At 36.4% G+C, this 27,810-nt stretch overlaps 4 protein-coding genes and 2 pseudogenes across 4 annotated transcripts; 3 read left to right on the top strand and 3 right to left on the bottom strand.

The window, feature by feature from the left end:
• The first annotated feature begins 2,197 nt into the window (after positions 1-2,197).
• Positions 2,198-3,172, top strand: LOC130979036 (protein FAR1-RELATED SEQUENCE 5-like). Its single transcript, XM_057902392.1, has one exon. The coding sequence runs from the start codon at positions 2,198-2,200 to the stop codon at positions 3,170-3,172; it is 975 nt and encodes a 324-aa protein (XP_057758375.1).
• Positions 3,173-3,218: 46 nt separating this feature from the next.
• Positions 3,219-5,386, top strand: LOC130979027 (protein FAR1-RELATED SEQUENCE 5-like). The gene is made up of 4 exons (XM_057902380.1): positions 3,219-3,341; positions 3,425-4,350; positions 4,561-4,570; positions 5,039-5,386. Exons 1-4 carry the CDS (start codon positions 3,219-3,221, stop codon positions 5,384-5,386), a joined length of 1,407 nt encoding a protein of 468 aa, XP_057758363.1.
• A 340-nt stretch (positions 5,387-5,726) lies between these two features.
• On the bottom strand, positions 5,727-6,545 carry LOC130979021 (protein LONGIFOLIA 1-like; annotated as a pseudogene).
• Positions 6,546-18,818: 12,273 nt separating this feature from the next.
• Positions 18,819-20,173, bottom strand: LOC130979010 (nucleosome assembly protein 1;3-like). The gene is made up of 5 exons (XM_057902355.1): positions 20,065-20,173; positions 19,923-19,984; positions 19,571-19,747; positions 19,035-19,079; positions 18,819-18,935 (listed from the first exon to the last, which is right to left on the bottom strand). The coding sequence occupies exons 1-5, from the start codon at positions 20,147-20,149 to the stop codon at positions 18,819-18,821; spliced, it is 486 nt and encodes a 161-aa protein (XP_057758338.1). The 5' UTR covers positions 20,150-20,173.
• Positions 20,174-20,216: 43 nt separating this feature from the next.
• On the bottom strand, positions 20,217-20,327 carry LOC130954405 (small nucleolar RNA snoR2/U65; annotated as a pseudogene).
• A 1,873-nt stretch (positions 20,328-22,200) lies between these two features.
• Positions 22,201-24,495, top strand: LOC130979003 (uncharacterized). The gene is made up of 2 exons (XM_057902344.1): positions 22,201-22,775; positions 24,222-24,495. The coding sequence occupies exons 1-2, from the start codon at positions 22,201-22,203 to the stop codon at positions 24,319-24,321; spliced, it is 675 nt and encodes a 224-aa protein (XP_057758327.1). The 3' UTR covers positions 24,322-24,495.
• The last annotated feature ends 3,315 nt before the right edge of the window (positions 24,496-27,810 follow it).

The raw sequence follows: 27,810 nt of genomic DNA, 5'->3' as shown, positions 1-27,810 counted from the left end.
GTTGGAGTGAGTTGCTGTAGTTTATTGTGATATTGTAATTGGATTGTATTGTTGTGATATTGTATTGTCGTTGGATTTTTTTCAACTAAGAAACACCTAAGGCTATTGGATTGTTAAAATTGTGCTTAAATTTTGCTAAAATTGTGATTAGCTGAAAATCTTATTAATCTTTATTGAAATTATGCGGAAAATTTTGTTAAAAGTTTGTTACAATTTCTATTTGTTCATTATGAGTAGAATGAGGGGTTTAGAATAGTTCTTCTGCAAGGAGAAAGGGATCACTATCTTTTTCTATTGATAACATCAAATACACATTCCAGTAGTTGACTTGTTGGGAGAGAAGAGAGCCATGAGAATGGATCTTACACAACAAGGATTAAAGGTAGAGAATGCAACGGTTGGGCCTTTAGGGTCTGCTCTTTTTGACTCTACTATTTCCATTTTTTCTGCTCACAATAAGTATGCTTTTTTCAAATAGCAGGATACTGGAATTCATTGATTTGGGAGGTAAAATGAGGAGAGATGTTTGGCATGCTTTTATAAGTAAAATTATAGCGTTACATAAGTTCTCACATGAATATGGACCTTGATTATGACCAATCATTTGTTATAGAAAAAATAGTTTTTTCATCTTTGTTTTTAACAAAAAAAATAGATGAATTGAATTAACTAGATAAGTAGATGATTGAATATTTATTATTGGTATGCTTGATAAATTGTCCCAATTATGCGTTTCTTGAAATTGGTATGCCTCTCCTAGATTGTGAATAGTGCGATTCATGTTTCTGATTTTGATAATTTGAATAGTTTATGAAGCATAGATCACTATTATTGCAAATGATTTGGGACTGCTTTTGAGGTAGTTGAGACCTGAGTGGCAAGAACAAGTTACTAAACCAAACATAATAGCATCTCAGCTTGCAAGTTTGAACAGCATTCTTGAGTTTCAGTATTTCATAATTATCTATTCTTCATTAATTTTCGATGATGTCCTAGTTCATTTTCAGGATTGCAAAAGCTTTCCTTACTAAACTTGGAAGGGTGCCTTGTAACAGCTGCATGCTTGGATTCTCTTGCAGGTTTAATTGCTTGATATACTTTTATGCTTATTATGTTGCTGATCTAGAAAATTGGTCGCTTTATTATATTTCCTAGAAACAATACAACTATACAACTACTAAACCTATAAACCAGCCAACATATTTAAGGATAAGAAGAGAAAAAGATGATACTTTTATTCACAAAATAAATAACTTGAGTGGTTTATACACTCTGGTGTACAAATGTTATCCTCAATTATCAATCCAACCTAAGATATTATCATATTGCAAGCTCAAAATTGCTTCACCAAAATTAATAATGAATGAAAAAATGATTAGAGAGAACTCAATAAAGGCAACCTCAAACAGGAAGATCATTCTAACATTACAATGCACCCTTGAATTCTTCCAATTTGCCCTCGAACTACAGGAAGATCAAAGAGTTATAATAGCAGTCCCACTACTTCCCTCCTCTCTTCTGCATCTCTTGTTAGAGACTTCACCGCTGGTGATAAAAACTCGGTTTCTGCCATCTTCTCCTGCACAGTACTATTACAAAAGATAACTAAGTAATTAACAACAACAAATACAGTCAATTTCACAAGAAATGTTACCTTATTTTCAGAATTCTACCTTTGTCTCATCTTTGCCCGAAGCCATATTTCCTAACAATTGAATGATGTTAAGCTTCTCTTTTCCATAATCATATTCATAGAAAACTGGATTTTTTGTAGGAAAAAAAAAAGAAAAGAATAATCAGTTACACAAGTAGTAAACCGTAACTGAGAAACACATGATAAAGGACTTAACTTTATAAGAAACTAATGGGAAATTGAGAGCAAAAAAGGAAAAATCAATCACACACAGAAATTCAAGAAATTCAGAAGGAAATTGAATTGAACCTGTTGAGAAAATGCAAGGGATGACTGAGAAAACTGTGAAAACACCTAGAAGTTGAGCTTAGACTTTCACATGTTTATTATAATTTTTTTAAGTATGAAAAAACTATTTTAACAGTCTTATGCACCAATAGCTCTTAGGTTTCATAGAATTTGATTGACCAATAATTTTAATTAAAAAAAGTTTAGTTCATTTTGCCTATTCCATTTTCCTAGCATTTAGTTAGTACCTAACATGTTAAAATTTTAAGTTCAGTCATGGAGAATGATGGCAAAGAGTCGTATAAGGATGGTGATCAATCTGAGGAATTAAGTGTTGAGTATGAGTACAGTTCCGATGAAAGTGATGATATGGTGGATGTAACTGTAGATGAAGCAGAGGCAGATATAATTAATGCTAGTGGTTTGGAAAAGTTGATAACTGATTTGACCATCGAAGACATATGGGGACTGGCGTTTGATACAGAATCTCAAGTTTGTGAATTTTATGCCAAATATGCCAAGTGCTATGGATTTGTGTCCCGAAAAGACTTGAAGATGGTGGATGCTAATGGCAACATTAATACAAGACAGTTGGTTTGCAATAAAGCAGGAGAAAGACATTGGAAGCACCTTAAAAGGGACAATCGGCAAAGGGAGCATAGGGCAATTACTCGTGTCAACTGCAAGGTGAGGATTCGGTTCATTCGTCACTATAGAACGGGTAAGTGGAAAGTTAGTGTCTTTGAGAGTGAACACAATCATCCACTGTGTCCACCTAAGTACAGACATCTTATTGCCGCGAATCGTGGGCTTGATGAGGCCGATAAAACACAAGCAGACAGCTTGCGAGCATGTGGTGTTAAAACTTGCAACATAATGGGTTACATGATTTCCCAAAAAGGTGGATATGATAAAGTGGATTTTACTAGCAAAGACTTACATAACCACATTAGTAAGACTAGGCGTGGCAAACTGAAAGACGGTGATGCATTTGCTGCATTGGCCTATCTATTTTCTAAGGCAGATAGTGACCCGTTATTTCTAGGAAAGTTCACCTTAAAGGATGGTAGGTTGGATAATTTGGTGTGGGCTGATGGAGAAAGCGTTGTTGATTACGAATGTTTTGGCGATGTACTGGCTTTTGACACCACTTACAAGAAAAATGTATACAACAAGCCCTTAGTCATATTTTCAGGGGACCAACCACCATGGCCAGACGACTATCTTTGGATGCGCTCTGTTCTCAGATGAAAAGTCCAAAACTTTCAAGTAGGCACTGAAGGAATTTTTGGAAATCATGTCAGGAAAACTACCCGGAGGCGTTGTGACAGACGGAGACCGTGCTATGAGAGAGGCTATCTTAGAAGTATTTCCTGGTATACCACACCGCCTTTGTGTATGGCATCTCCATCGTAATGCGGTACATAATATAAAAACAAGCATTTTTGGGACGATTTTAGTGTATTATTGTATGGACAATTTACCGTACAAATATTTGAACAGAGATGGAACGAGATCATATCCAAATACGAACTTGCCGAGAATGAATGGATCCAGGTCATTTATAATGACAGAATGAAGTGGGCTACCGCATATTTGAGGGAGCACTTCTTTGGCCGCATAAGAACTACATCACAGTGTGAGGGAATTCATTCATTATTGAAGAACTATGTTGACAGTAAAACAAGTCTCCTTGAATTCATGCATAAATTTAGTGAAGTACTAAGGTATTACCGAAACAACCATCTTACTGCTGACTTTGAAACCTTTTATAAGTTTCCTGTTTTGACTACATGCTTGGAAAGTTTTGAGAAACAAGCTGCTGAACTTTATACTAGAAATATTTTCAAACTTGTGAAAGATGAGATAGAAGCAGTAGGTGCTTTAAATGTGACTGAATGCCCAAACAGTGGAGACATTGTTGAGTACAGCACGAGTGAGTATTTTAATCAGCAATGGAAATTTAAAGTGTCTTACAATAAAGACAAGGACCTGTTTGCGTGTGAGTGGAGGCTATTTGAGACTCATGGACTACCGTGCTCCCACATCTTTGGGGTCTTGAAGCATCGCAATGCAAAATGCGTCCCTACATCTCTTATCCTGAAAAGATGGACAAGAGATGCAAAGAGTGATTTTATATGCTCAATTGGCGAGCAAGACACCGCTGATGATATAGCGCCCACACTTAGACGCGGTGCAATGGCATCTATTTGTTGGAAGCTTTGTGATATTTCTTCCAAAAATTCAGTAGACTATAGGGAAATCTTAGGTGAGTTACTTAAGCTAATTTCGAAGGTGCAAAATAAAGGTGATGCACAAGCGAGGCTTTCCCCCACTTCAGCGCTAATAGGTGATCCAGCTGTTGTGAAGTCAAAAGGGGCTCCAAGAAAAGGTTCCAAAAGGCCAAAAGAGGCGAAGATGTTCGCATTGTAAGTCAGGCAGACATTTCGTTAGGACATGTCCATTACTCACCAAGGAGAACTCCCCCGCCGAATACTCAAATACTGAAGATGAACCAATGGTATTAATATAATGCCTTGCTTAAGGATATATTTTATGCTTACCTATTATTTTAGTGTCTTTCACAGAACTATTAAATAATGCTATATTTTGAGCAATTTTTAAAATTTTTTTAGCAGGTTGAAGAATGTGATGCCAATAACCAGACTCCCTCTCAGAACACAAAATCAATAGAAAATACACCCGTGCACAATAAAAATAATTTTAAAGTAAGCATTTGTCCATGTTATACCATCTATCAAATTTATTGTCATTTCAATTCAAATTTGCAACATATTATTCTCGTAGTGCTTATATTATTTCTTATTATTCTGTTACAAAAAATTCAAGGGTTGTGGAAGCAAGAAGTCTGTATCTAAATTGACAGAGACACCGAAGATTAGAGCAAATGGCAAAAAAAAGTCGACAGAAGGTAACATTTTGCATATCTAATAATTTATATTAGATAATTCAAGAAGGAAAATTAAAGTCTTAATTTGAATTTAAATTATATTAATCCAATACCATAAGTGCAACCGAGAGTTTAAGGGCGAGTGAGACAAACACTTTGCATAAATTATGTATCGTAATTATTTAAAAATTGTGATTTATGTTTAGACCAAAGAAATCAGTCTAAGTGAAGAGACATTAAAAGATAAGACCAACACATCAGGAATAGAAGCGACCGGAGTTCAAGATGCAGCCACAACCAAGATACCAGGATTGCCACAATATCCTATGCATCATTATCCAGTGGTCCTTCCTTATCAACCTTATGGTGGAGTCCTCCCTATTCCTTTTCATCCTGTTCCAAATGGCATGGCGTACTTCAACCAATATCCTTCTACTACCGGAATTACATCATATCCTCAGTTTTCGCATGTCTCGTCGTATTCTAGTGGACCCCGTGATAGCAATACATGGGCTGGACTTTTGAATGATGTCATCAACAACAAAAAGCCATAGAGTTATATTCTATATATTATATTTTTAATTTATGTAATTTGAAGTTCCAATTGAGTTATTTACTTATCAAATTCTCTGCTAGCTTCATGTCAAAGAAAGCTCTATAGCAATTCTATGCAGTTATTGAGAGAAATAACTGCTAAAAAGTTGAATATTTTGGTTAACAAAGTTAAATTTCTTGCCACTTTCTCATATAACTCAAGCTGTTTCATGAGTTGTAAAGATTCTTTAAATGATTAAAGCTCAAATATTTATTTATCATCACATGACTTGTACTGGTTTAGGCTTATAAATAATGCTTGCCTGTTTCCTTGCAAATTAAGAATCTCAAACTTATTTTTTAGCCAAAATATACATATATTAAGACACTAATTTTTTGTACTAGAATCTCATTAACAACATCAAATATGAGTTTTCTTTGCATTTCTTCAAGATTATTTATCCTAAGAATCTTCCCAGCATTGTGCTTCATATTGAACTGCAGCTTGTTTGTCTTCAATAGTTCAAGTGCAAAGAACAACTTTGGGTTTATCAGGTGACCTGGTGAATGAACTACCTGGATTAAGCTGGGGCTACTGAGCAGCCCTGATGTGAGCAATATTTCTGCTATGTATTTACGGTCAGAATCTTTTTTCTCTCTGCAATTGGTGAATTTCTCGCTATTATTGTCATTTTTTCCAAAGAACTTGATCCAAATTCTGAGTTTGAAGGTCATCATCACTGGTTCCATTGCTGAAGTTGGCCTTTGTGTTATTGAATGAAAGAGGAAGGTCCAATACATGCCCTATGTTATCAGGAGTGGCTAAATCTTCATCTGTAGAAATATAAATATGAAAGAGTTAAAATGTAATCCAAACTCCTTTCCTATAGATGATTTTAAGTGAATATCACAAAAACTTAAGTGTAGAATGTACCTAAATCTTTTGAGGTTTCTGTCTTCTTTTTAATTGGAGAAGGTCGATCTTCACTGTAAAATTGCAGATCAAGAACAGAAACTGGACTTTGTTGTTCTGAAATAACTATTATCATGGCCATAGCACTTTCTTTGCTTAGCTCCTTTGTAGCAGTCTGATCAATGAAAGAATATTAAACCTAGTACTTTATGCTTATGGGCAACCATTGTATAATGGGAGGAAGAAATACTTACATTTTGATTCATGTGAGTCACCTGTTGAATGGAAATGCTATTGTTGCTTTCAGAATGATCAGCTTGGGTGCCCTCTATGTCACGGTGAGAATCCATGCTTCTGTTGCTGTCAACATTGGAGGAAATAATATCAACTTGATGCTTAAAGTTCCTCTTTTGACACCGGATCTTGTGAAGCCTTCATTTCATTGCTGCAAGGTACAAACTTTTTGCTTAGGGGTGGAACTTAGGGACAATGACTCTGATGATTGCTTGTGTTGTCTTCTTTTACTTTTGGACTCTGATGATTGGTTTGTAGGTGAATGCTTCTCAAAACCAAACTTATTTTGTACTCTTGGGCTTCTAGTCTCTATTGTATGGCTGGAGTTATTGGTGTCCTCTCCATTGATGACCTGTGGGACTTTTGAGGCTTGCATTAATTTTGAAGTTTTCTTCATGTTACTCTTATCTGTAGAATGGAAGCGTTGACTAAAAGGATTTGTTGAACTGGATCCTTTTGCTGTTTGACTTTCAATATTGTCAAGCAATCTTCCATCTTTGGGATCATTGGTAGAAAACTTGATGCGGCCTGATTTGCCATTAGTCATTTCTTTGGTAGCGGCATTGGATTTCCTTGAGATTTGTGCTGGCTTCATGATGATAATTGGAAACTTTCTACCCTGGGGTGAACTTGAAATATCATCAGTGACAAATGTTGGGTTGGTCTGTTGTCTTGGGGTCTGTAGTTCCGAGCTTTCACTCAGACCTCTGTCAGAAGGGTAATTTGTTTCCTGGTCTCTTGTAATATCTAGTGAATCTTTGTATCTCTACATTACTTCCAGATTCTACTTAAGGGCTCTGAGATCCTTTCCTGAATTTTTAAACTGAAGATCTGCAATCCTTTTCTCAATTTCACCATATACAGAGTGGGAGGGTTTTGAAGCTGTTGTCAAAGTCTCACTTCCCTTGGAAACTTGTAAATCAGGATCTTGGCTTGCATCAGGTTGCCTCCATGGGATTGGTTATAGTAAAAATCGTGAATTTCCGATTAAGGCATGGTCCCTTCTAGAAGTCCCCAAGCACTGGTTTCTTGTTATGGGGGAAACTGGACTTTGGTGTTAGTTAGAATCTCTCCGGTTATGGCAACGCTGTTGCTATTTCTGGTCTTAGCAGTCAAAATTCAGGTGTTATCACAGTTGCAAATGCTGATTTTTGGATCCACTCCACCTATTTCTCCTGAAGTTTTGACTAAGGCTTTTCAAGCGGATAAAAAAGTAATTAACTATCTTGAAAAACAGTTCTAATACGATAATAACTAATTTGATAAAGTGAAGCACCATCATTTTATTCTATTTGTACGATATATTGCTTTGGCTCTGGCAATTCATATATGATAATAAATAACAAATTTGTTGTATTTGATTCAACTTTTGTATATCTTGTTAATGTTCTAGTTAATTAATCAAGAGAATTGCGAAGCCAAAACACAATAAATTACTCATCCATGATTTCTAGCAAAATAGATATGTTCGTGATTGCTATAACAGAATTACACTCAGATTTATCAACATAGCAAGTACAAGATCGGTCTACTTTTTCTTGATTTTCTTATATACATTCTCGTCTAACACCTATATCTATCTATCTATCTATCTATCTGTCATAAGGATATTCAAGATCATTTTTGGTGACCTTGAAATGTGGGGACGTTGACCAGAGCAATGTAGATTCCACATTTTAAGCAAGAAAATGCCCTGTTATTTGCTAACTATTATGTGCTTTAAGGGAAGGTTTATTGATGAGCGGATAATTTATACGCTTTTTGGCATTGTTTTTAGGTAGTTTTTAGTAAGTTCAAGCTACTTTTAGGGATGTTTTCATTAGTTTTTATGTTAAATTCAGATTTCTGGACTTTACTATGAGTTTGTGTGTTTTTTTGTGATTTCAGGTAATTTCTGGCTGAAATTGAGGGACTTGAGCAAAACTCTGAAAAAGGCTGACAAAAGGACTGCCGATGCTGTTGGAATCTGACTTCCCTGCACTCGAAATGGATTTTCTGGAGCTACAGAACTCCAAATGGCGCGCTCTCAATGGCATTGAAAAGTAGACATCTAGAGCTTTCCAGCAATATATAATAGTCCATACTTTATTCGGAAATTGATGACGTAACTTGGCGTTGAACGCCAAGTACATGCTGCTGTCTGGAGTTAAACGCCAGAAACACGTCATGATCCGGAGTTGAATGCCCAAAACATGTTATAACTTGGAGTTCAACTCCAAGAAAAGCCTCAGCTCGTGGATAGATCAAGCTCAGCCCAAGCATACACCAAGTGGGCCCCGAAAGTGGGTTTATGCATCAATTACTTACTCATGTAACCCTAGTAGCTAGTCTAGTATAAATAGGATGATTTACTATTGTATTAGACATCTTTTGATAGTTCAATCTTTGACTGTTTAGCCTTTGATTATTCGGTCTCTGATCATCAGGGGGCTGGCCATTCGGCCATGCCTGAACCTTTCACTTATGTATTTTCAACGGTGGAGTTTCTGCACACCATAGATAAGGGTGGAGCTCTGCTGTACCTCAAGTTTCAATATAATTATTATTACTTTCTATCAATTCTCTTTTATTCTATTCCAAGATATACTTGCAACACTTTGATGAATGTGATGATCCGGACACTCATCATCATTCTCACCTATGAACGCGTGATTGACAACCACTTCCGTTCTACTTTAGGCCGGGCGCATATCTCTTAGATTCCCCAAGAATCTTCGTGGTATAAGTTAGATAGATGGCGGCATTCTGAGGATCCGAAAGTCTAAACCTTGTCTATGGTATTCCGAGTAGGATTCCGGGATTGAATGACTGTGACGAGCTTCAAACTCCTGAAGGCTGGGCGTGATGACAAACGCAAAAGAATCAAGGGATTCTATTCCAACCTGATTGAGAACCGATAGATGATTAGCCGTGCTGTGACAGAGCATAGGACCATTTTCACTGAGAGGATGGGATGTAGCCATTGACAACGGTGATGCCCTACATACAGCTTGCCATGGAAAGGAGTAAGAAGGATTGGATGAAAGCAATAAGAAAATAGAGATTCGAAAGGATTCCAGCATCTCCGCACGCCTATCTGAAATTCCCACTATTGATTTACATAAGTATTTCTATCCCTTTTTATTTTCTGTTTACTATTAATTTTCGAAACCCATAACCATTTAATCTGCCTAACTGAGATATACAAGGTGACCATAGCTTGCTTCATACCAACAATCTATGTGGGATCGACCCTTACTCACGTAAGGTATTACTTGGATGACCCAGTACACTTGCTGATTAAGTTGAACGGAGTTGTGTCCACACATAGTTGAAAAAGCAATGAATTTTACAAAATACAATAACAAAGGAATCACAATTTCGTCCACCAAGTTTTTGGCGCCGTTACCGGGGATTGTTCGAGTATGGACAACTGACGGTTCATCTTGTTGCTCAGATTAGGTAATTTTCTTTTCAAAAAATCTTTTTCAAAATTTTTCTTTTCTTTTTCGTTTTTCCTAACATTATTTTCGAAAAAATTAATAAAAATCCAAAAAATTAAAAAATCATAAAAATAAAAAATATTTTGTGTTCCTTGTTTGAGTCTTGAGTCAATCTTTAAGTTTGGTGTCAATTGCATGCTTTAAAAATTTTTCTTGCATTTTTCGAAAACTTCATGCATTCATAGTGTTCTTCATGATCTTCAAGATGTTCTTGACAAGTCTTCTTGTTTGATCTTGATGTTTTCTTGTTTTGTGTTGTTTGTTGTTTTTTTTTTATATATGCATTTTTGGTTTGTTAGAGTCCATGCATTAAAGATTTCTAAGTTTGGTGTCTTACATGTTTTCTTTGCATCAAAAATTTTTCAAAAATATGTTCTTGATGTTCATCATGATCTTCAAAGTGTTCTTGGTGTTCATCTTGACATTCATAGCATTCTTGCATGCATTCATTGTTTTGATCTAAAAATTTCATGCATTGAGTATTTTTGTTGTTTTTCTCTCTCATAATTAAAAATTCAAAAATCAAAAAAATATCTTTTCCTTATTTCCTTCCAAATTCTCGAAATTTTGGGTTGACTTGGTCAAAAATTTTAAAAATTAGTTGTTTCTTACAAGTCAAGTCAAAATTTTCAAAAATTTTAAAAATCTTATCTTTTAAAAATCTTTTTCAAAAATCATATCTCTTCCATTTTTTCTTATTTTCGAAAATTTTAAAAATTATTTTTCAAAATCTTTTTCTGATCTTTATATCATATTTTCAAAAATATGCTAACAATTAATGTGATTGATTCAAAAATTTGAAGTTTGTTACTTTCTTATTAAGAAAGGTTCAATCTTTAAATTCTAGAATCTTATCTTGTAGTTTCTTGTTAGTTAAAGTCATTTAAAAAAAATTAAATCTTTTTCAAAATATCTTTTTCTTAAAAATTTTTATCTTATCTTTTTATCATATCTTTTTCAAAAAATTTTATCTTTTTCAAAATTTGATTTCAAAATATCTTATCTATCTTCTTATCTTTTTCAAATTTGATTTTAATATCTTTTTCAACTAACTATTTGACTTTTTGTTTGTTTCTTATCTTTTTCAAAACCACCTAACTACTTTTTCCTCTTCAATTTTCGAAAATACCTCTTTCTTTTTCAAAAATTCTTTTTAATTAATTAATTGTTTTAAATTTTAATTTCAATTACATCTTATCTCTAATTTTCGAAAATTGCTAATCCCTTTTTCAAAATTTTTTTCGAAATCCCCCCTCTCTTTTTTTATTCTATTAATTATTTAATTACTAACACTTCTCTTCACCTCTCTCATCTAAAAATCCGAACCATTCTCCTTTCCTTATCCCCTTTCTTCTCCTAACATAAAGGAATCTCTATACTGTGACCATAGAGGATTCCTCTTTCTTTTCTTATTTTCTTCTCTTTCATATGAGCAGGAACAAGGATAAAGGCACTCTTGTTGAAATTGATCCAGAACCTGAAAGGACCCTGAAGAGAAAATTAAGAGAAGCTAAGTTACAACAATCTAAAGGTAACCTTTCAGAAACATTAGAACAAGAGAAGGAGATGGCAGCCGAAAATAATAATAATGCAAGGAGAATGCTTGGTGACTTCACAAAGCCAATGTCCAAGTTTGATGGAAGAAGCATCTCCATTCCTGCCATTGGAGCCAATAATTTTGAGCTTAAGCCTCAACTAGTTGCTTTAATGCAACAAAACTGCAAGTTTTATGGACTTCCATCTGAAGATCCTTATCAATTTTTAACTGAGTTCTTGCAGATCTGTGAGACTGTAAAGACGAATGGAGTTGATCCTGAAGTCTACAGACTCATGCTTTTCCCTTTTGCTGTAAGAGACAGAGCTAGAATATGGTTGGATTCACAACCTAAGGATAGCTTGGACTCCTGGGATAAGCTGGTCACAGCCTTCTTGGATAAATTCTTTCCTCCTCAAAAGTTGAGCAAGCTGAGAGTGGATGTTCAAACCTTCAAACAAAAAGATGGTGAATCCCTCTATGAAGCTTGGAAAAGATACAAGCAGCTGACCAAAAGATGTCCATCTGACATGTTTTCAGAATGGACCATATTAGATATATTCTATTATGGTCTATCTGAATTTTCGAAAATGTCATTGGACCATTCTGCAGGTGGATCTATTCACCTAAAGAAAAACGCCTGAAGAGGCTCAAGAGCTCATTGACATGGTTGCAAACAACCAATTCATGTACACTTCTGAAAGGAATTCCGTGAATAATGGGATACCTTAGAAGAAAGGAGTTCTTGAAATTGATGCTCTGAATGCCATATTGGCTCAGAACAAAGTGTTGACTCAACAGGTCAACATGATCTCTCAAAATCTGAATGGATGGCAACATGCATCCAACAGTACTAGAGAGGCAGCTTCTGAAGAAGCTTATGATCCTGAGAACCCTACCATGGCAGAAGTTAATTACATGAGTGAACCTTATGGAAACACCTATAACTCATCATGGAAAAATCATCCAAATTTCTCATGGAAGGATCAACAAAAGCCTCAACAAGGCTTTAACAATGGTGGACGCAATAGGCTGAGCAATAGCAAGCCTTTTCCATCATCTTCTCAGCAATAGATAGAGAATTCTGAACAAAACACTTCTAATTTAGCCAATCTAGTCTCTGATCTGTCAAAGGCCACTTTCAGTTTCATGAGTGAAACAAGATCCTCCATTAGAAATCTGGAGGCACAAGTGGGCCAGCTGAGTAAGAAAGTCATTGAAACTCCTCCCAGTATTCTCCCAAGCAATACAGAAGAGAATCCAAAAGGAGAGTGCAATGCCATTGATATAATCAATATGGCCGAATGCACAAGGGAGGAGAAGGACGAAAATCCTAATGAGGAAGACCTCCTGGGACGTCCCTCAAGCAAGAAGGAGTTTCCTATTAAGGATCCAAAGGAATCTGAGGCTCATATAGAGACCATAGAGATTCCATTAAATCTCCTTCTGCCATTCATGAGCTCTGAAAACTATTCTTCCTCTGAAGAGGATGAAGATGTGACTGGAGAGCGAGTTGCTCAATATTTAGGAGCTATCATGAAGCTGAATGCCAAGTTGTTTGGTAATGAGACTTGGGAAAGTGAACCTCCCTTGCTCATTAGTGAACTGGATACCTGGATTCAGCAAATTCTACCTCAAAAGAAACAAGATCCTGGCAAGTTCTTAATACCTTGTACCATAGGCACCATGACCTTTGAAAAAGCTCTGTGTGATCTGGGGTCAGGGATAAATCTTATGCCACTCTCTGTAATGGAGAAGCTGGGGATCATTGAGGTACAACCTGCCTTGTTCTCATTACAATTGGCAGACAAGTCATTAAGACAAGCTTATGGAATAGTAGAGGACGTGTTAGTAAAGGTTGAAGGCCTTTACATCCTTGCTGATTTCATAATCTTAGACACTAGGAAGGAAGAGGATGATTGCATCATCCTTGAAAGACCTTTCCTAGCCACAGCAGGAGCTGTGATAGATGTCAACAGAGGTGAATTAGTCCTTCAATTGAATGGGGACTACCTTGTGTTTAAGGCACATGGCCATCCCTCTGTGACAAAAGAGAGTAAGCATGAAGAGCTTCTCTCAGTTCAGAGTCAGGAAGAGCCCCCACAGTCAAACTCTAAGTTTGGTGTTGGGAGGCCACAACCAAACTCTAAGTTTGGTGTTAAGATCCCATATCCAAACTCTAAGTTTGGTGTTGGGACTATACAACATTGACCTGATCACCTTTGTGGCTCCATGAGAGCCACTGTCAAGCTATTGACATTAAAGAAGCGCTTGTTGGGAGGCAACCCAATTTTATTTATCTAATTTCTATTTATTTTATTTTGTTGTTATTTTGTCTTTTATTAGGTACATGATCATGAGGAGTCACGAAAAAAATATAAAAATTAAAAACAGAATCAAAAACAGCAGAAGAAAAATCACACCCTGGAGGAAGCACAGGCTGGCGTTCAACGCCAGTAAGAAGCATCTGGCTGGCGTTCAACGCCAGAACAGAGCATCAACCTGGCGCTGAACGCCAGAAACAAGCAACATTATGGCGCTGAACGCCAGGAATCTGCCTAAGAGGAAAAGCTGGCGCTGAACGCCAGTAACAAGCATGAAACTGGCGTTCAACGCCAGAAACATGTTACATGTGGGCGTTGAACGCCCAGAACATGCACCAATGGGCGTTTAAACGCCAGAATGGTGCGCAAAGGCATTTTACATGCCTATTTGGTGCAGGGATGGAATTCCTTGACATCTCAGGATCTGTGGACCCCACAGGATCCCCACCTACTATATTCCCACCTTACCTCCTAATCCTATTTTTGTGATTACTCTTCCCCATGTCACACTTCCCAACACCCTTCACCAATCACCTCAATCTCTCTTCCCAATTACCCCCTTCACCACTCACATCCATCCACTCTTCCCCATAAACCCCACCCACCTTCAAAAATTCAAAACCATTTTCCCACCCATTCCCACCCTAAATGGCCGAACATATACTCTCCCCTCTCCCTATATATACCCTTCCATTCTACTTCATTTTCACACAACACAACCCCTCTTCCATACCTTGGCCGAACCTACATCTCTCTTTCTCCTCCATATTTTCTTCTTCCTCTTCTTCTCTTCTTTCTTCTATTGCTCGAGGGTGAGCAATATTTTAAGTTTGGTGTGGTAAAAGCACAAGCTTTTTGTTTTTCCATTACCATCAATGGCACCTAAGGCCGGAGAATCCTCTAGAAAAGGAAAAGGGAAGACAAAAGCTTCCACCTCCGAGTCATGGGAGATGGAAAGATTCATCTCCAAGAGCCATCAAGACCACTTCTATGATGTTGTGGCAAAGAAGAAGGTGATCCCTGAGGTCCCTTTCAAGCTCAAGAAAAATGAGTATCCGAAGATCCGACATGAAATCCGAAGAAGAGGTTGGGAAGTCCTAACCAACCCCATGCAACAAGTCGGAATCTTAATGGTTCAAGAGTTCTATGCCAATGCATGGATCACTAGGAACCATGATCAAAGTATGAACCCGAGTCCAAAGAATTATCTCACAATGTTTCGGGGGAAATACTTAGATTTTAGTCCGGAAAATGTGAGGTTCATTCCACTTGCCCATGATGCAAGGAGATGAACGCCCCTACACTAGAAGGGTCAACTTTAATCAAAGGTTGGACCAAGTCCTTATGGACATATGTGTGGAAGGAGCTCAATGGAAGAGAGACTCCAAAGGCAAGCCAGTCCAACTAAGAAGACTGGACCTCAAGCCTGTAGCTAGAGGATGGTTGGAGTTCATTCAACGCTCTATCATTCCCACTAGCAACCGATCTGAAGTTACTGTGGATCGGGCCATCATGATTCATAGCATCATGATTGGAGAGGAAGTAGAAGTTCGTGAGGTCATCTCCAATGAAATCTACAAAATAGCCGACAAGCCCTCCACCACGGCACGGCTAGCTTTTCCTCACCTTATTTGCCATCTATGTTACTCAGCTGGAGTTATCATAGAAGGAGACATCCTCATTGAAGAGGATAAGCCCATCACCAAGAAAAGGATGAAGCAAGCAAGAGAGACCCTTCACGGTTCTCAAGAGATGCATGAGGAAGCTCATCATCAAGAAATCCCTGAGATGCTTCAAGGGATGCACTTTCCTCCCAACAACTATTGGGAACAACTCAACAGTTAGAAGATTTGAGCCACAATGTGGAACAATTAAGGGTGGAACATCATGAGCACTCCATCATTCTCCATGAAATAAGAGAATATCAAAGAGCAATAAGGGAGGAGCAACAAAGACAACGAAGGGACATAGAAGAGCTTAAGATCATTGTTGGTCCTTCAAGAAGAAGACGCCACTAAGGTGGATTCATTCCTTGTTCTTATTTCTCTGTTTTTCGGTTTTTTATGTTATGTGTTTATCTATGTTTTGTGTCTCTACTTCATGATCATTAGTATTTAGTAACCATGTCTTAAAGCTATGAATAAAATCCATTAATCCTTCACCTCTCTTAAATGAAATATGTTTTAATTCAAAAGAACAAGAAGTACATGAATTTCGAAATTATCCTTGAATATAGTTTAATTATATTGATGTGGTGACAATACTTTTTGTTTTCTAAATGAATGCTTAAACAGTGCATATTTTTTATCTTGTTGTTTATGAATGTTAAAACTGTTGGCTCTTGAAAGAATGATGAACAAAGAGAAATGTTATTGATGATCTGAAAAATCATGAAATTGATTCTTGAAGCAAGAAAAAGCAGTGAAAAAGAAAACTTTCTATTCAAAAAAAATAGAAAGAAAAAGAAAAAGCAAGCAGAAAAAGGCAGTAGCCCTTAAAAACAAAAGGCAAGGGTAAAAAGGATCCAAGGCTTTGAGCATCAATGGATAGGAGGGCCCAAGGAAATAAAATCCAGGCCTAAGCGACTAAATCAAGCTGTCCCTAACCATGTGCTTGTGTCATGAAGGTCCAAGTGAAAAGCTTGAGACTGAGTGGTTAAAGTCGTAATCCAAAGCAAAAAGAGTGTGCTTAAGAGCTCTGGACACCTCTAACTGGGGACTCTAGCAAAGCTGAGTCACAATCTGAAAAGGTTCACCCAGTCATGTGTCTGTGGCATTTATGTATCCAGTGGTAATACTGGAAAACAAAGTGCTTAGGGCCACGGCCAAGACTCATAAGTAGCTGTGTTCAAGAATCAACATGCTTAACTAGGAAAGTCAATAACACTATCCAAAATTCTAAGTTCCTAGAGAAGCCAATCATTCTAAACTTCAAAGGAAAAAGTGAGATGCCAAAACTGTTCAGAAGCAAAAAGCTACAAGTCCCGCTCATCTAATTATAATTAATATTTATTGATATTCTGGAATTTATAGTATATTCTCTTCTTTTTATCCTAATTGATTTTCAGTTGCTTGGAGACAAGCAACAATTTAAGTTTGGTGTTGTGATGAGCGGATAATTTATACGCTTTTTGGCATTGTTTTTAGGTAGTTTTTAGTAAGTTCAAGCTACTTTTAGGAATGTTTTCATTAGTTTTTATGTTAAATTCACATTTCTGGACTTTACTATGAGTTTGTGTGTTTTTCTGTGATTTCAGGTAATTTCTGGCTGAAATTGAGGGACTTGAGCAAAACACTGAAAAAGGCTGACAAAAGGACTGCCGATGCTGTTGGAATCTGACCTCCCTGCACTCGAAATGGATTTTCTGGAGCTACAGAACTTCAAATGGCGCGCTCTCAACGGCGTTGGAAAGTAGACATCTAGAGTTTTCCAGCAATATATAATAGTCCATACTTTATTCGGAAATTGACGACGTAACTTGGCGTTGAACGCCAAGTACATGCTGCTGTCTGGAGTTAAACGCCAGAAACACGTCATGATCCGGAGTTGAACGCCCAAAACATGTTATAACTTGGAGTTCAACTCCAAGAAAAGCCTCAGCTCGTGGATAGATCAAGCTCAGCCCAGGCATACACCAAGTGGACCCCGGAAGTGGATTTATGCATCAATTACTTACTCATGTAAACCCTAGTAGCTAGTCTAGTATAAATAGGATGATTTACTATTGTATTAGACATCTTTTGACAATTTAATCTTTTGACTGTTTAGCCTTTGATTATTCGGTCTCTTGATCACTCAACGGGCTGGCCATTCGGCCATGCCTGAACCTTTCACTTATGTATTTTCAATGGTGGAGTTTCTGCACACCATAGATTAAGGGTGTGGAGCTCTGCTGTACCTCAAGTTTCAATATAATTATTATTACTTTCTATTCAATTCTCTTTTATTCTTATTCCAAGATATACGTTGCACAACACTTTGATGAATGTGATGATCCGTGACACTCATCATCATTCTCACCTATGAACGCGCGTGATTGACAACCACTTCCGTTCTACTTTAGGCCGGGCGCATATCTCTTAGATTCCCCAACAGAATCTTCGTGGTATAAGTTAGATAGATGGCGGCATTCATGAGGATCCGGAAAGTCTAAACCTTGTCTATGGTATTCCGAGTAGGATTCCAGGATTGAATGACTGTGACGAGCTTCAAACTCCTGAAGGCTGGGCGTGATGACAAACGCAAAAGAATCAAGGGATTCTATTCCAACCTGATTGAGAACCGACAGATGATTAGCCGTGCTGTGACAGAGCATAGGACCATTTTCACTGAGAGGATGGGATGTAGCCATTGACAACGGTGATGCCCTACATACAGCTTGCCATGGAAAGGAGTAAGAAGGATTGGATGAAAGCAATAAGAAAATAGAGATTCGAAAGGATTCCAGCATCTCCGCACGCCTATCTAAAATTCCCACTATTGATTTACATAAGTATTTCTATCCCTTTTTATTTTTTGTTTACTATTAATTTTCGAAACCCATAACCATTTAATCTGCCTAACTGAGATTTACAAGGTGACCATAGCTTGCTTCATACCAACAATCTCTGTGGGATCGACCCTTACTCACGTAAGGTATTACTTGGATGATCCAGTACACTTGCTGGTTAAGTTGAACGGAGTTGTGTCCACACATAGTTGAAAAAGCAATGAATTTTACAAAATACAATAACAAAGGAATCACAATTTCGTCCACCATTTATCATTGAGGAAATTGCAAGTCTTTTCTTTTTGTTCAACTTTGTTTACTTCTTGTTTTTAATTAAATAAAGTAAACCCACAACATCGAATGCAAATTGGTCAATGTCTTAACAATAATAAAATGTAAGTAAAGCCAGGTCATAGTTATTGTTTCTCTCCCATAATAGAACCAAGGCCTTCTACTCCTTCTTCTGGAAGCTTAATTTCAACAGTACCCATAATAGAACCATCAACCGACAGCTCCACCAAAGTCACTGCCACCTGCAACCACATTCCAATTCATCAATTGAATAATCTCCTAGTTTTCAAAAGAGGATGGAATATTCATAAGCAACTAGATAAGTTTGTGTATTCACATACCATGACCTCATCAACGAGTTGGTGGTTTCTTTCACAGACTTGAACCTACAAAAGTAACAAGCCACATCTTATCTTTTGGATTGAAGGTGAATACCAGAGCTTAAAAGTAATCACAGATTGTGAGAACATATATGCTGTTAGCAGGTGGAAGGGAAAATCATGATAAAGAGAGACAACTAGGGTTGCAAAAAACAAATGACCTAACTAGGGCCTAATCTTTCCTCCTATAAAAGTTATCATATTTTTTATAATGGTTTGACTTAAAAAAAGAACTCAAACATCGAACTTCCAATATATATATATATATATATATATAAAAAAACTGAGTTTGGGATGTAAAGAGAAAGCCGCAAAAATATACTTTCCAAATAACTAATTGTGGTTATATATGATCAATGTGGCTTTACAAATTATTCATTAACAACAAATTTTAGTACACACTTTGCTATAAAGTAAATGAAGGCCTAAAAGAGGAATAACCTTGATGTCTGAGATGGATTTGATTATTTCTATTGAAGGGGTCTTCACCGAATTACTTTTTCCAATATTGGCTCATCCTCATCAATCATGTGATATGTTTTTGTCAAAATAGTGTTTGTGAAATAAGGATTAGTATTGAAATAAAACTCAAGCTTGAATCCTTTTGGGTTGTCTATCCTGCTCCACTTGATATCTTTGAGAAACTTGAGAGCACCTTCATCATGCTCTGAAATCTATTTCACAAAGACTTAAAATTAGCTTGGTTACAAGACATAAAATAAACATTTAAAAAAAAGGAGTAACTATTGAATAGAACCAACTAACCTCTTAAGCTAACATTAAGACTTGGTTGCAAGACATAAAATAAACATTTAAAAAAAGGAGTTACTATTGATAACACCAACTAACCTCTTCAGCTAACACTTCATTGTTTTTCATTGCATTGAGCCAAAAAGCAGGTACTCCTTTTTCTACAAAACCAAATCAAAATGTTATCAGTGAATGAATTTAAATGTTATTTAAGAAAAATGTGTGATCTTGTAATTAGTACCTTCGTCCTCTTTAGCACCTGCAGTTTTCTCGTCTGCTATTCCTTCAACTTCAGTGACACCATTAACTATCTCAAAGCGCTGCATCCATTAAGAAATGGTTGAGGGATACAGATTCTTTTTCCTTTTTTTGGTAAAAGGATTACATAAAATAGAATGTAATCATATAAAACGGCTCCGCAGATCACAGTGTATTAAGACCCCCAGGTTCCTATCAAAATGTGAAACAAATGAACATTCTTGCTCTTGGTCCAATCATAAGACTGGCTGTATTTTTCTTTTGTCAGTTGGGGGTTTAGCTTGTTTACTTTTATTTGATCCAAATACCCGAATGGGGTATATGTTCAGTTTACAGTTTTTTTATTTTAATTCATTCAGGGGAAACAAGCTATCGGTTGAAGTATATCATGCAAAAACAAACTGAAATCATGAAGCAATGTACAATATGAAAACTGTAGAGATAAATATAATAGAGGGTGTTTGAGCAAGACAACAACAAATTGTAAGCCCGGTCATATGAAAACTGTAACATACACAAGTACAGCATAGAAAACATAATAGGAGGTGTTTGAGCAAGCCAACAACAAATTCAAGGTTCGATGATAATCAGTAACAAATTCAACTCTGATGATTTTTAGCAAAGACAAAAAAAAATTAAACTCGGTGATTATTCAGCAAGACAGCAACAAATTCAAGATTCAATCGCTAACAAATTAATTGATTACCAATTCAACATCATCTCAAAATACAGGGAGAAGGGAATCTGGAAAAGGGAGTATATGGAAAGTGATGATGCATGGACTTACCAAGGGCGACTGGATGACGAAGAGGACCCGACCCCAGAAGAGGACGAGCGACGAAGCAACTGATGACCCTACGACGGTCCATGATCCACGAGTACTTGAAACCAGAAGACGACGAGCGACGACGATCCGACGAGTGCTTCTGTCGCCGGCGAGGAGGAGCCCAGGGAAGGCCGCGAGACGTTGAAATGCCGGTGACGATAGGAGAGGAGCAACGAGACACCGGTGAGTGTGACTGTGTGAACGAGTAGAGACTCTAGTGAGACCGAGAGAGACTCTAGTGGCAGTGAGAGAGGAGAGAGTTTGAGTCTCAGAATTGGGAATGAGAGAGAAGCTCGTTGAGAGTGTGCTGGTGAAAAATCCAGGAAGATGAAGACATGATCCACGTGGCTTGTTATTACTTGTCCATATTTTAAACGTATCGATACGTATGAATTTATCATCGTACCGTAGCAATCACCCTATAATTAACACTAACTTCTAATTTAATTTGAATTTTGATAATCAATTAACCATAATAAAATTTTTCTTTGCAAACTAAAGAGTTATTAAAAAAATTTATTTTATAATTTTTAGTTTTTAAAATCGCCCATTATTAATTAGTTTCAAAAAAACTAAAAAGAACAAATAAAACGAAAAAACCAAAAGACGATTCTTCCATTGAAGCCATAGTTTTTTTTTTTTAATTGAAAAATTCTTGTCTTCATCTAATATTGTCATGTAGAACATCATGATCAGGACATACTAAAACAGTACTAACCTAGAAAAAGTTCTATTTTTGTGCCATCAAAATATCAAATGTTTCACCACTCAGTGTGTCACAATGTGCCTGCAGTTTTTCTTTCCTTCTCAAAACATATTCTGCACTCTCAACATTTGAAAAAACCAAGTAAATCCATGCTCAAATTTTCAAAAGGACCTATATTAAATTGGCTCGCATTCTATTTAATTAACTATGTTACTGTTCAATAAAAAATAAAATATTTCTTCGATTAAGAAAAATTCTGTGGTTTGATTATGAAGAATTGTCTTTTGAATTTTTTATTTGTTGTTTTTAGGTTTTGAGTTTTTTTTTTTTTAGAACTAATTAATAAATAGACGGTTTAATTTGAAAAACACAAAAATCTATAGAAAGGGACTTCTCTAGTCAGTTTTGTTATTTGGTAAAAAAAAAAAAAGTTTTATTATAATTAAGTAGTTAAGTTATCAAAATTCATGTATTAATAATAATAATAATACAATTTATTTCATCTAATAATTATTAAATATATAATAGAGGGTAACTAAATGTCTAAATCTTTATTTAGAAGAGGATTACCGTTATTGATTAGCATTATGAATCTTGTAATTAACCTATCTAACAGGCGGCTATATTTTTTTTGCCCTTTTTCCCTACTAAGACATGAACTCACCCCTACATTATATTGTTGTGTTCTTCTCGCTATCTGTGTTGGTTCAAACGGGTATGATCATCATCTTCACGGACATCCTTTAGATCCTGTGGCAGAGAGCGTTTTTATTGCAGCACCTTTGGCTTTTGCGTATGTACATGTTTTTCGATTGTCATTCGAACTCTCTTCATTACATCACCCCGATTTTGATCTATCACATCCTTTTGATGGCTTCAAGAATCAAGATGCATTTGGCACACTCTCCAGTCTTCACACCCGACCCAATATTTGCTCCGGTTCCTGTAGTTACCCTAATTGCTCAGCCAGCTCAGCTCTAGTCCCTAGAGCCTATATCTGCCTCGATACATGTTCTGATTCTAGAGATGAGGACCTTTCTTCTGACATCATTTATCATTCATCGAATTTTAACAAGGAGGACCTAAGAAAGATATGGACACCCGTAGGCCCGATGCTAGAGGACCCGCACCCGACAGCAACAGTTAGGAGTGTCCTTGCCAGGTATTCCTTCGCAATGGTTGATCATGACACTATTATTGTTTAGGTGCTACTCCAATAAAAATTTAATAATTATTATTATATAAAGATACATCATTTTAATCATTAAATGATAAATTGTAGGGTTTGATTTTTATTTAAAATAAAAATATTATTTTTATTTAAAATGTTGCTAAACAAATAAGTTACACTTTTTAAATAAGAATCATCATAAAAAGATGTTTTTGACATCTTCATAGAAGTAATGCGTTTGTTTATTTGGTGGCTTGATTAGAGAGAATATATAAGATATTTTTTATTGGATTGGAGCTAAAGCCCAAAGGAAAAAAATTTTAATTACAAACTAAGCGAGGTAAAATAATCTCTTTTACCGTGTGATCTCTCTTGCCGATGGATTTTGTTTGCTACTTGATACTTGTATAAGTGACTTATGGATGCACGGATGGATGAACATGCAAATTTGTTATACCTACAAATTTACTGGAATTACATTTTAATATAGGTATTATTGCATAATTTTTGCACTAAATATGATTGTAGCATAGATGATTGTATAATCGTTTGTATTATTGTTTGTTTTGTTCTCATGATTATGCGTCCGTTAAAAGAATATTTTAACAAACTTTTAAATTATGGGATATCTCAATCAGTCTGAACTAATGATGTAGATGTAAACTCATATTAAAAATGGTATTATGAGTTTGGTTTTAAGTTATGGGATATCTCAATCAGTCTGAACTAATGATGTAGATGTAAACTCATATTAAAAATGGTATTATAAACATCTCTTACATTTAAAGGTGGATAGAGTACATACGTGAGAAATAATGATGTAGTAATTAACAATTTGAACTCATAATGGTGGAGTTAATGTCTAAATAGCTACTTTTTTTCAAGTGTGCTAAATTAAATAACATTATTGTAAGATAAAAAAAGGTTGCCAAATATGCAAATGCCAAAATATTTATATTTTTTGTACCGTTAAAGTTGAATTTTATTTTTGATATTTATGTCATTTTTTAATTTTCTTTTTTTGTTCAATTTAGGATTTTTTATTTTTTTAAATACTATTTGTTTATATCTTGACCTAAAACACAAAAGACAGGCCCAATAAGAATGAAAGGCCCACTTAAAAAGGTAGCCTCTACCGCATATCCGACCTCTTTAAAGAAGTCGAACACGATAAAAAAGGGCAGCTTATGCTTATCTAAGTAAGTAACTGCCTTCTCGAATCTTTCTAACTATCTCTATCTTTCTTGAAAGATAGATCCTAACAAACTCTCAAGATAAAGGAAACGGTTATCCATCAATAAAGATGAAACTACTCTAAATAAGGTTGTTATCTAATCTACTATAAATACATTGACACCCTTCAAGTATATTCACGTTATAATCTACTAAAAACCTGTTTAAAATCCTTACTAACTTAAGCATCGGAGTCTCTTGCAGGTACCACTCCCTCCTCCTCACGAGGAACTCGGATAGGCAGCACCTCGGCACTAAAGAGGTCACATGCTGTCATATTAAGGGATCTACACCTCACATTTAGGCCCAAATCAAAGTTTCAGGTAATCGTCGGAACATTGGTGCCGTTGTCGGGGACTTGGAGCTTAACCCTTAATAATGGCGGATGATCAACAAAATGGTCAGACAACCACTCAACATGAATATGATGCAAGTATATTAAAAAGAAGTTGGAATACAATTTCTATGGATGCTAGAAACTCCGTAAAAACTTCTCCCAATGGGCAGAAGATATCAAATAGGGATAATGATTCTACTTCTACAGTAAAATTGGATTAAATATAAAAATGGCAAAGACGAGGATAATGCACTCGTAGACACCAACCATGGTGGATTGGAAGTCGCAAATTCATCACCATCGTCAAAAAAAAGAAAGAAAGGGAGAAAAGAGAACGTGACTGATCCCAATCTCCTCGTGAATAGGATGGATAACGACATATGTGCCTACTTACAACCTTGAAAAGAATCATTATACTCACTCATGATAATGAAGCAATTGCATGTTCTAAATACATATATTTTATGAAGAAAAATAAATAAATAAAATGTCTCATATTGGTCAGTAATTGAAGGAGGAATGAAAAACATTGTTGATAAAAATAATAAAACCTTTCTTTCTATTTTATGCCAGAAAATACAGCATCAGCCAATTTGAATGCTACCTAATCAGACAATGGATTGATGAATCCAGTTTTTTTCATTGGATTCACAAATCAATTACAACATAGCAGTGAATAACACTGAAAATTCTCATGGCACATCTTTTATTGGTTGCTCACAAATTACATCACTGCCAATGAACTTGATGTTGTTTGCATACTAATAAAGATGGATGGCTTCCATGAAGAAAGCACATCACAACCAACACAAAAGAGAAGAAAGTCATGATCCTCATAGAAGTAGCGGAAGAATCACTTAGGGTCATATTCTACAAGGAAAGAGTTAATTTTCAGGCACAGAAAGAAGAACTCGATCTTCTTCCCAAAGTTTGAGAAAGAGCTCGGATTAAGGAAGAAGCCCTAAAGCAAAGGATGACTCTAAGATACAACCAAAAGGTGATTAAGAGGAGCTTCACCACCAATGACCTCATCCTGATCCAAAATGACATCAGAGTACAGAAATCAGGAGAAAGAAAGATGGTTACTAATTGGAAAGGACCTTACAAAATAGTTGAGGTCCTAGACAAAGGTTACTACAAAGTGTCTGACTTCCAAGGGAGGAAACTCTCGAGGTTTTGGCACGCTTTGTAAGGTCCCACATCGGTTGGAGAGGAGAACAAAGCATGCCTTATAAGGGTGTGGATACCTCTCCCTAGCATGACGCATTTTGACGAGTGAGTGTAGGGGACTTCTACTATCATCCCTATCGTTAAAGACAAAACCGTGAGGCCTTGTGTGCCAAAGCGGATAATATCGTGCTAGCGGGTGGTTTGGACTGTTATAGATGGTATCAGAGCAAGGCTCGGATTGATGTGCCAACGAGGGCGCTGGGTTCCCTTAGGGAGGTGGATTGTAAGGTCCCACATCGGTTGGAGAGGGGAACGAAGCATGCCTTATAAGGGTGTGGATACCTCTCCCTAGCATGACGTGTTTTGACGAGTGAGTGTGGGGGTCTTCCGCTATCATCCCTATCGTCAAAGGCAAAACCTTGAGGCCTTGTGTGCCAAAGCGGACAATATCGTGCTAGCGAGTGGTTTGGGCTGTTACACGCTTGTAACGTAAAGAAGTACTACAGCTAAGTAGCAAATCTCGCGTATTGGTGTACTCTTTTCTCCGACTATAAGGGTTTTTTAATGAGGCACTGGCACGAGGGTTAGGGGTACCCAATCCCCTAGTAGACAGATTTATAAAGAAATTTTTTAATAAAAAATTTCTATTTCTTTTTTCAAAAGTTTCCTATTTAGAACACATTAGTTTAAGCTCGACAAATCGTAAAAATCATTGCCTGACCTCAAATGGTCGCCAAGATGAAGCAACGAGGCATAAATTAATGTAAAAATTTGTATAAACAACTCGTACAAAGAGACCACAATGAGATCGGATAAAAAACGAACTGTAAAAGTAACTTAATAAAGACCGACTACTCGAAGTCGGAACTAGGAAAGGAAACTAATAACCTAACAAAGTTTCTAAGACTCAGTCAAGCAAACTATGGCCAAGCAAAAGTCACAAAATGCTCGAACCCGACCTATGAAAAGCTCAAGATTCAAGCAGGGGCACTGTTCATACCCTGACCCAAAACACAAAAGCCAGACCCAATAAGGATGAAAGGCCCATGATAAACCACTATTTCATTATTTATATTGTATTTAATTGAGTGGTTTTATCAAGCTTTCACCCACTTATTCATAAGATTTGCATGATTTTACAATTCCTTCCTAGTTTAGTTCTATGATTGAAAACATGCTTCTTTGGTCTTAATTTAGCTAATCTTAATCCTCTCTTATTACCATTCGATGCCTTGATCTGTGTGTTAAGTGTTTCAGGCTTCATAGGGCAGGAATGGCTTAGAGAATAAAGAGGAAGCGTGCAAAAATAGAAGGAACACAAGGAATGGAGAAGATGACCAGCGAGAAGTCACGCGGTCGCATGGCTCACGCGACCGCGCAAAATGGAAGAAATCAGAGTGACGCGTTCGCTTGCCTGACGCGACCGCGCAGATTGGAAGCTGCACGAACAACGCGAAAGCGTGGACGACGCGCACGCGTAGTACGAGAAATGCTAAGTGACGCAAACGCATGGACGACACGGACGCATGACGTGCACGATCTGCAGAATTACAAAAGTCGCTGGCAGAGGTTCTGGGCCGCATTTCAACCCAGTTTTTGGCCCAGAAACACAGATTAAAGTCAGGAAACTTGAAGAGACTCGACATGCTTTTCATAATTCACTTTCCTTAGTTTTAGATGTAGTTTTTAGAGAGAGAGGTTCTCTCCTATCTCTTAGGAATTTAGGATTAGGATTTTTAGAAATTAGGAATATTACTTTTTCATCACATGTTCAATAATTTATGTTTCTCTTTTACTTTGGATACTATAATACTTTTATCTGTTTATTATTTATGTTGCCCATTTCATTCATAAATCTTTCCATGTTAGATTTTATTGCTTTAAATGTATACAATTGAGGTATTTTCAGATCTATGATTTTCAATTAGCTTTTTATATTCTTGGCTTTAATTGATTAACTGGAAGCTCTTGAGTTATCAACTATTCATGATTGATTGTTATGTCGGCTAATTAATTTGAATTCCACTAACTCTAGTCCTTCCTTAGGAATTGGCTAGGACTTGGGAATTCTAACCAATTAGTTCACTTGACTTTCCCTTGCTTACGCAAAGGATAACTAAGTGGGATTAACTTCCATTCTTATAGGAGTAACTAGGATAGGACTTCCGAAATTTCATATCTTACCAAGAGTTTATTTTATAGTTATTTATTTATTTTAATTGTCATTTGAATTACTAGTCATACTTCTTCCTTATTTTCCAAACCCCCAATTTTACCTTTTTCATA

This window comes from Arachis stenosperma, chromosome 1, assembly GCF_014773155.1.
Source record: "Arachis stenosperma cultivar V10309 chromosome 1, arast.V10309.gnm1.PFL2, whole genome shotgun sequence".
NCBI classification, from domain to species: Eukaryota; Viridiplantae; Streptophyta; class Magnoliopsida; order Fabales; family Fabaceae; genus Arachis; species Arachis stenosperma.
The sequence above is the reverse complement of the archived record's forward strand: the minus strand, read 5'-3'. Positions and strand labels throughout refer to the sequence as shown.

What these genes read in the sequence shown, in the direction of transcription:
- LOC130979036 (XM_057902392.1), top strand. Translation starts at nt 2,198, where the DNA reads ATGGAGAATGATGGCAAAGAGTCGTATAAGGATGGTGATCAATCTGAG.
- LOC130979027 (XM_057902380.1), top strand. Translation starts at nt 3,219, where the DNA reads ATGTCAGGAAAACTACCCGGAGGCGTTGTGACAGACGGAGACCGTGCT. An exon ending in GGCATCTCCATCGTAATGCG is followed by an intron (nt 3,342 to 3,424) that starts GTACATAATATA and finishes ATATTTGAACAG; the next exon opens with AGATGGAACGAGATCATATC.
- LOC130979010 (XM_057902355.1), bottom strand. Translation starts at nt 20,149, where the DNA reads ATGCAGCGCTTTGAGATAGTTAATGGTGTCACTGAAGTTGAAGGAATA. An exon ending in AGGTGCTAAAGAGGACGAAG is followed by an intron (nt 19,985 to 20,064) that starts GTACTAATTACA and finishes TTGGTTTTGTAG; the next exon opens with AAAAAGGAGTACCTGCTTTT. An exon ending in AACTCGTTGATGAGGTCATG is followed by an intron (nt 18,936 to 19,034) that starts GTATGTGAATAC and finishes ATGTGGTTGCAG; the next exon opens with GTGGCAGTGACTTTGGTGGA.
- LOC130979003 (XM_057902344.1), top strand. Translation starts at nt 22,201, where the DNA reads ATGAATCTTGTAATTAACCTATCTAACAGGCGGCTATATTTTTTTTGC. An exon ending in GTTAGGAGTGTCCTTGCCAG is followed by an intron (nt 22,776 to 24,221) that starts GTATTCCTTCGC and finishes AGTCTCTTGCAG; the next exon opens with GTACCACTCCCTCCTCCTCA.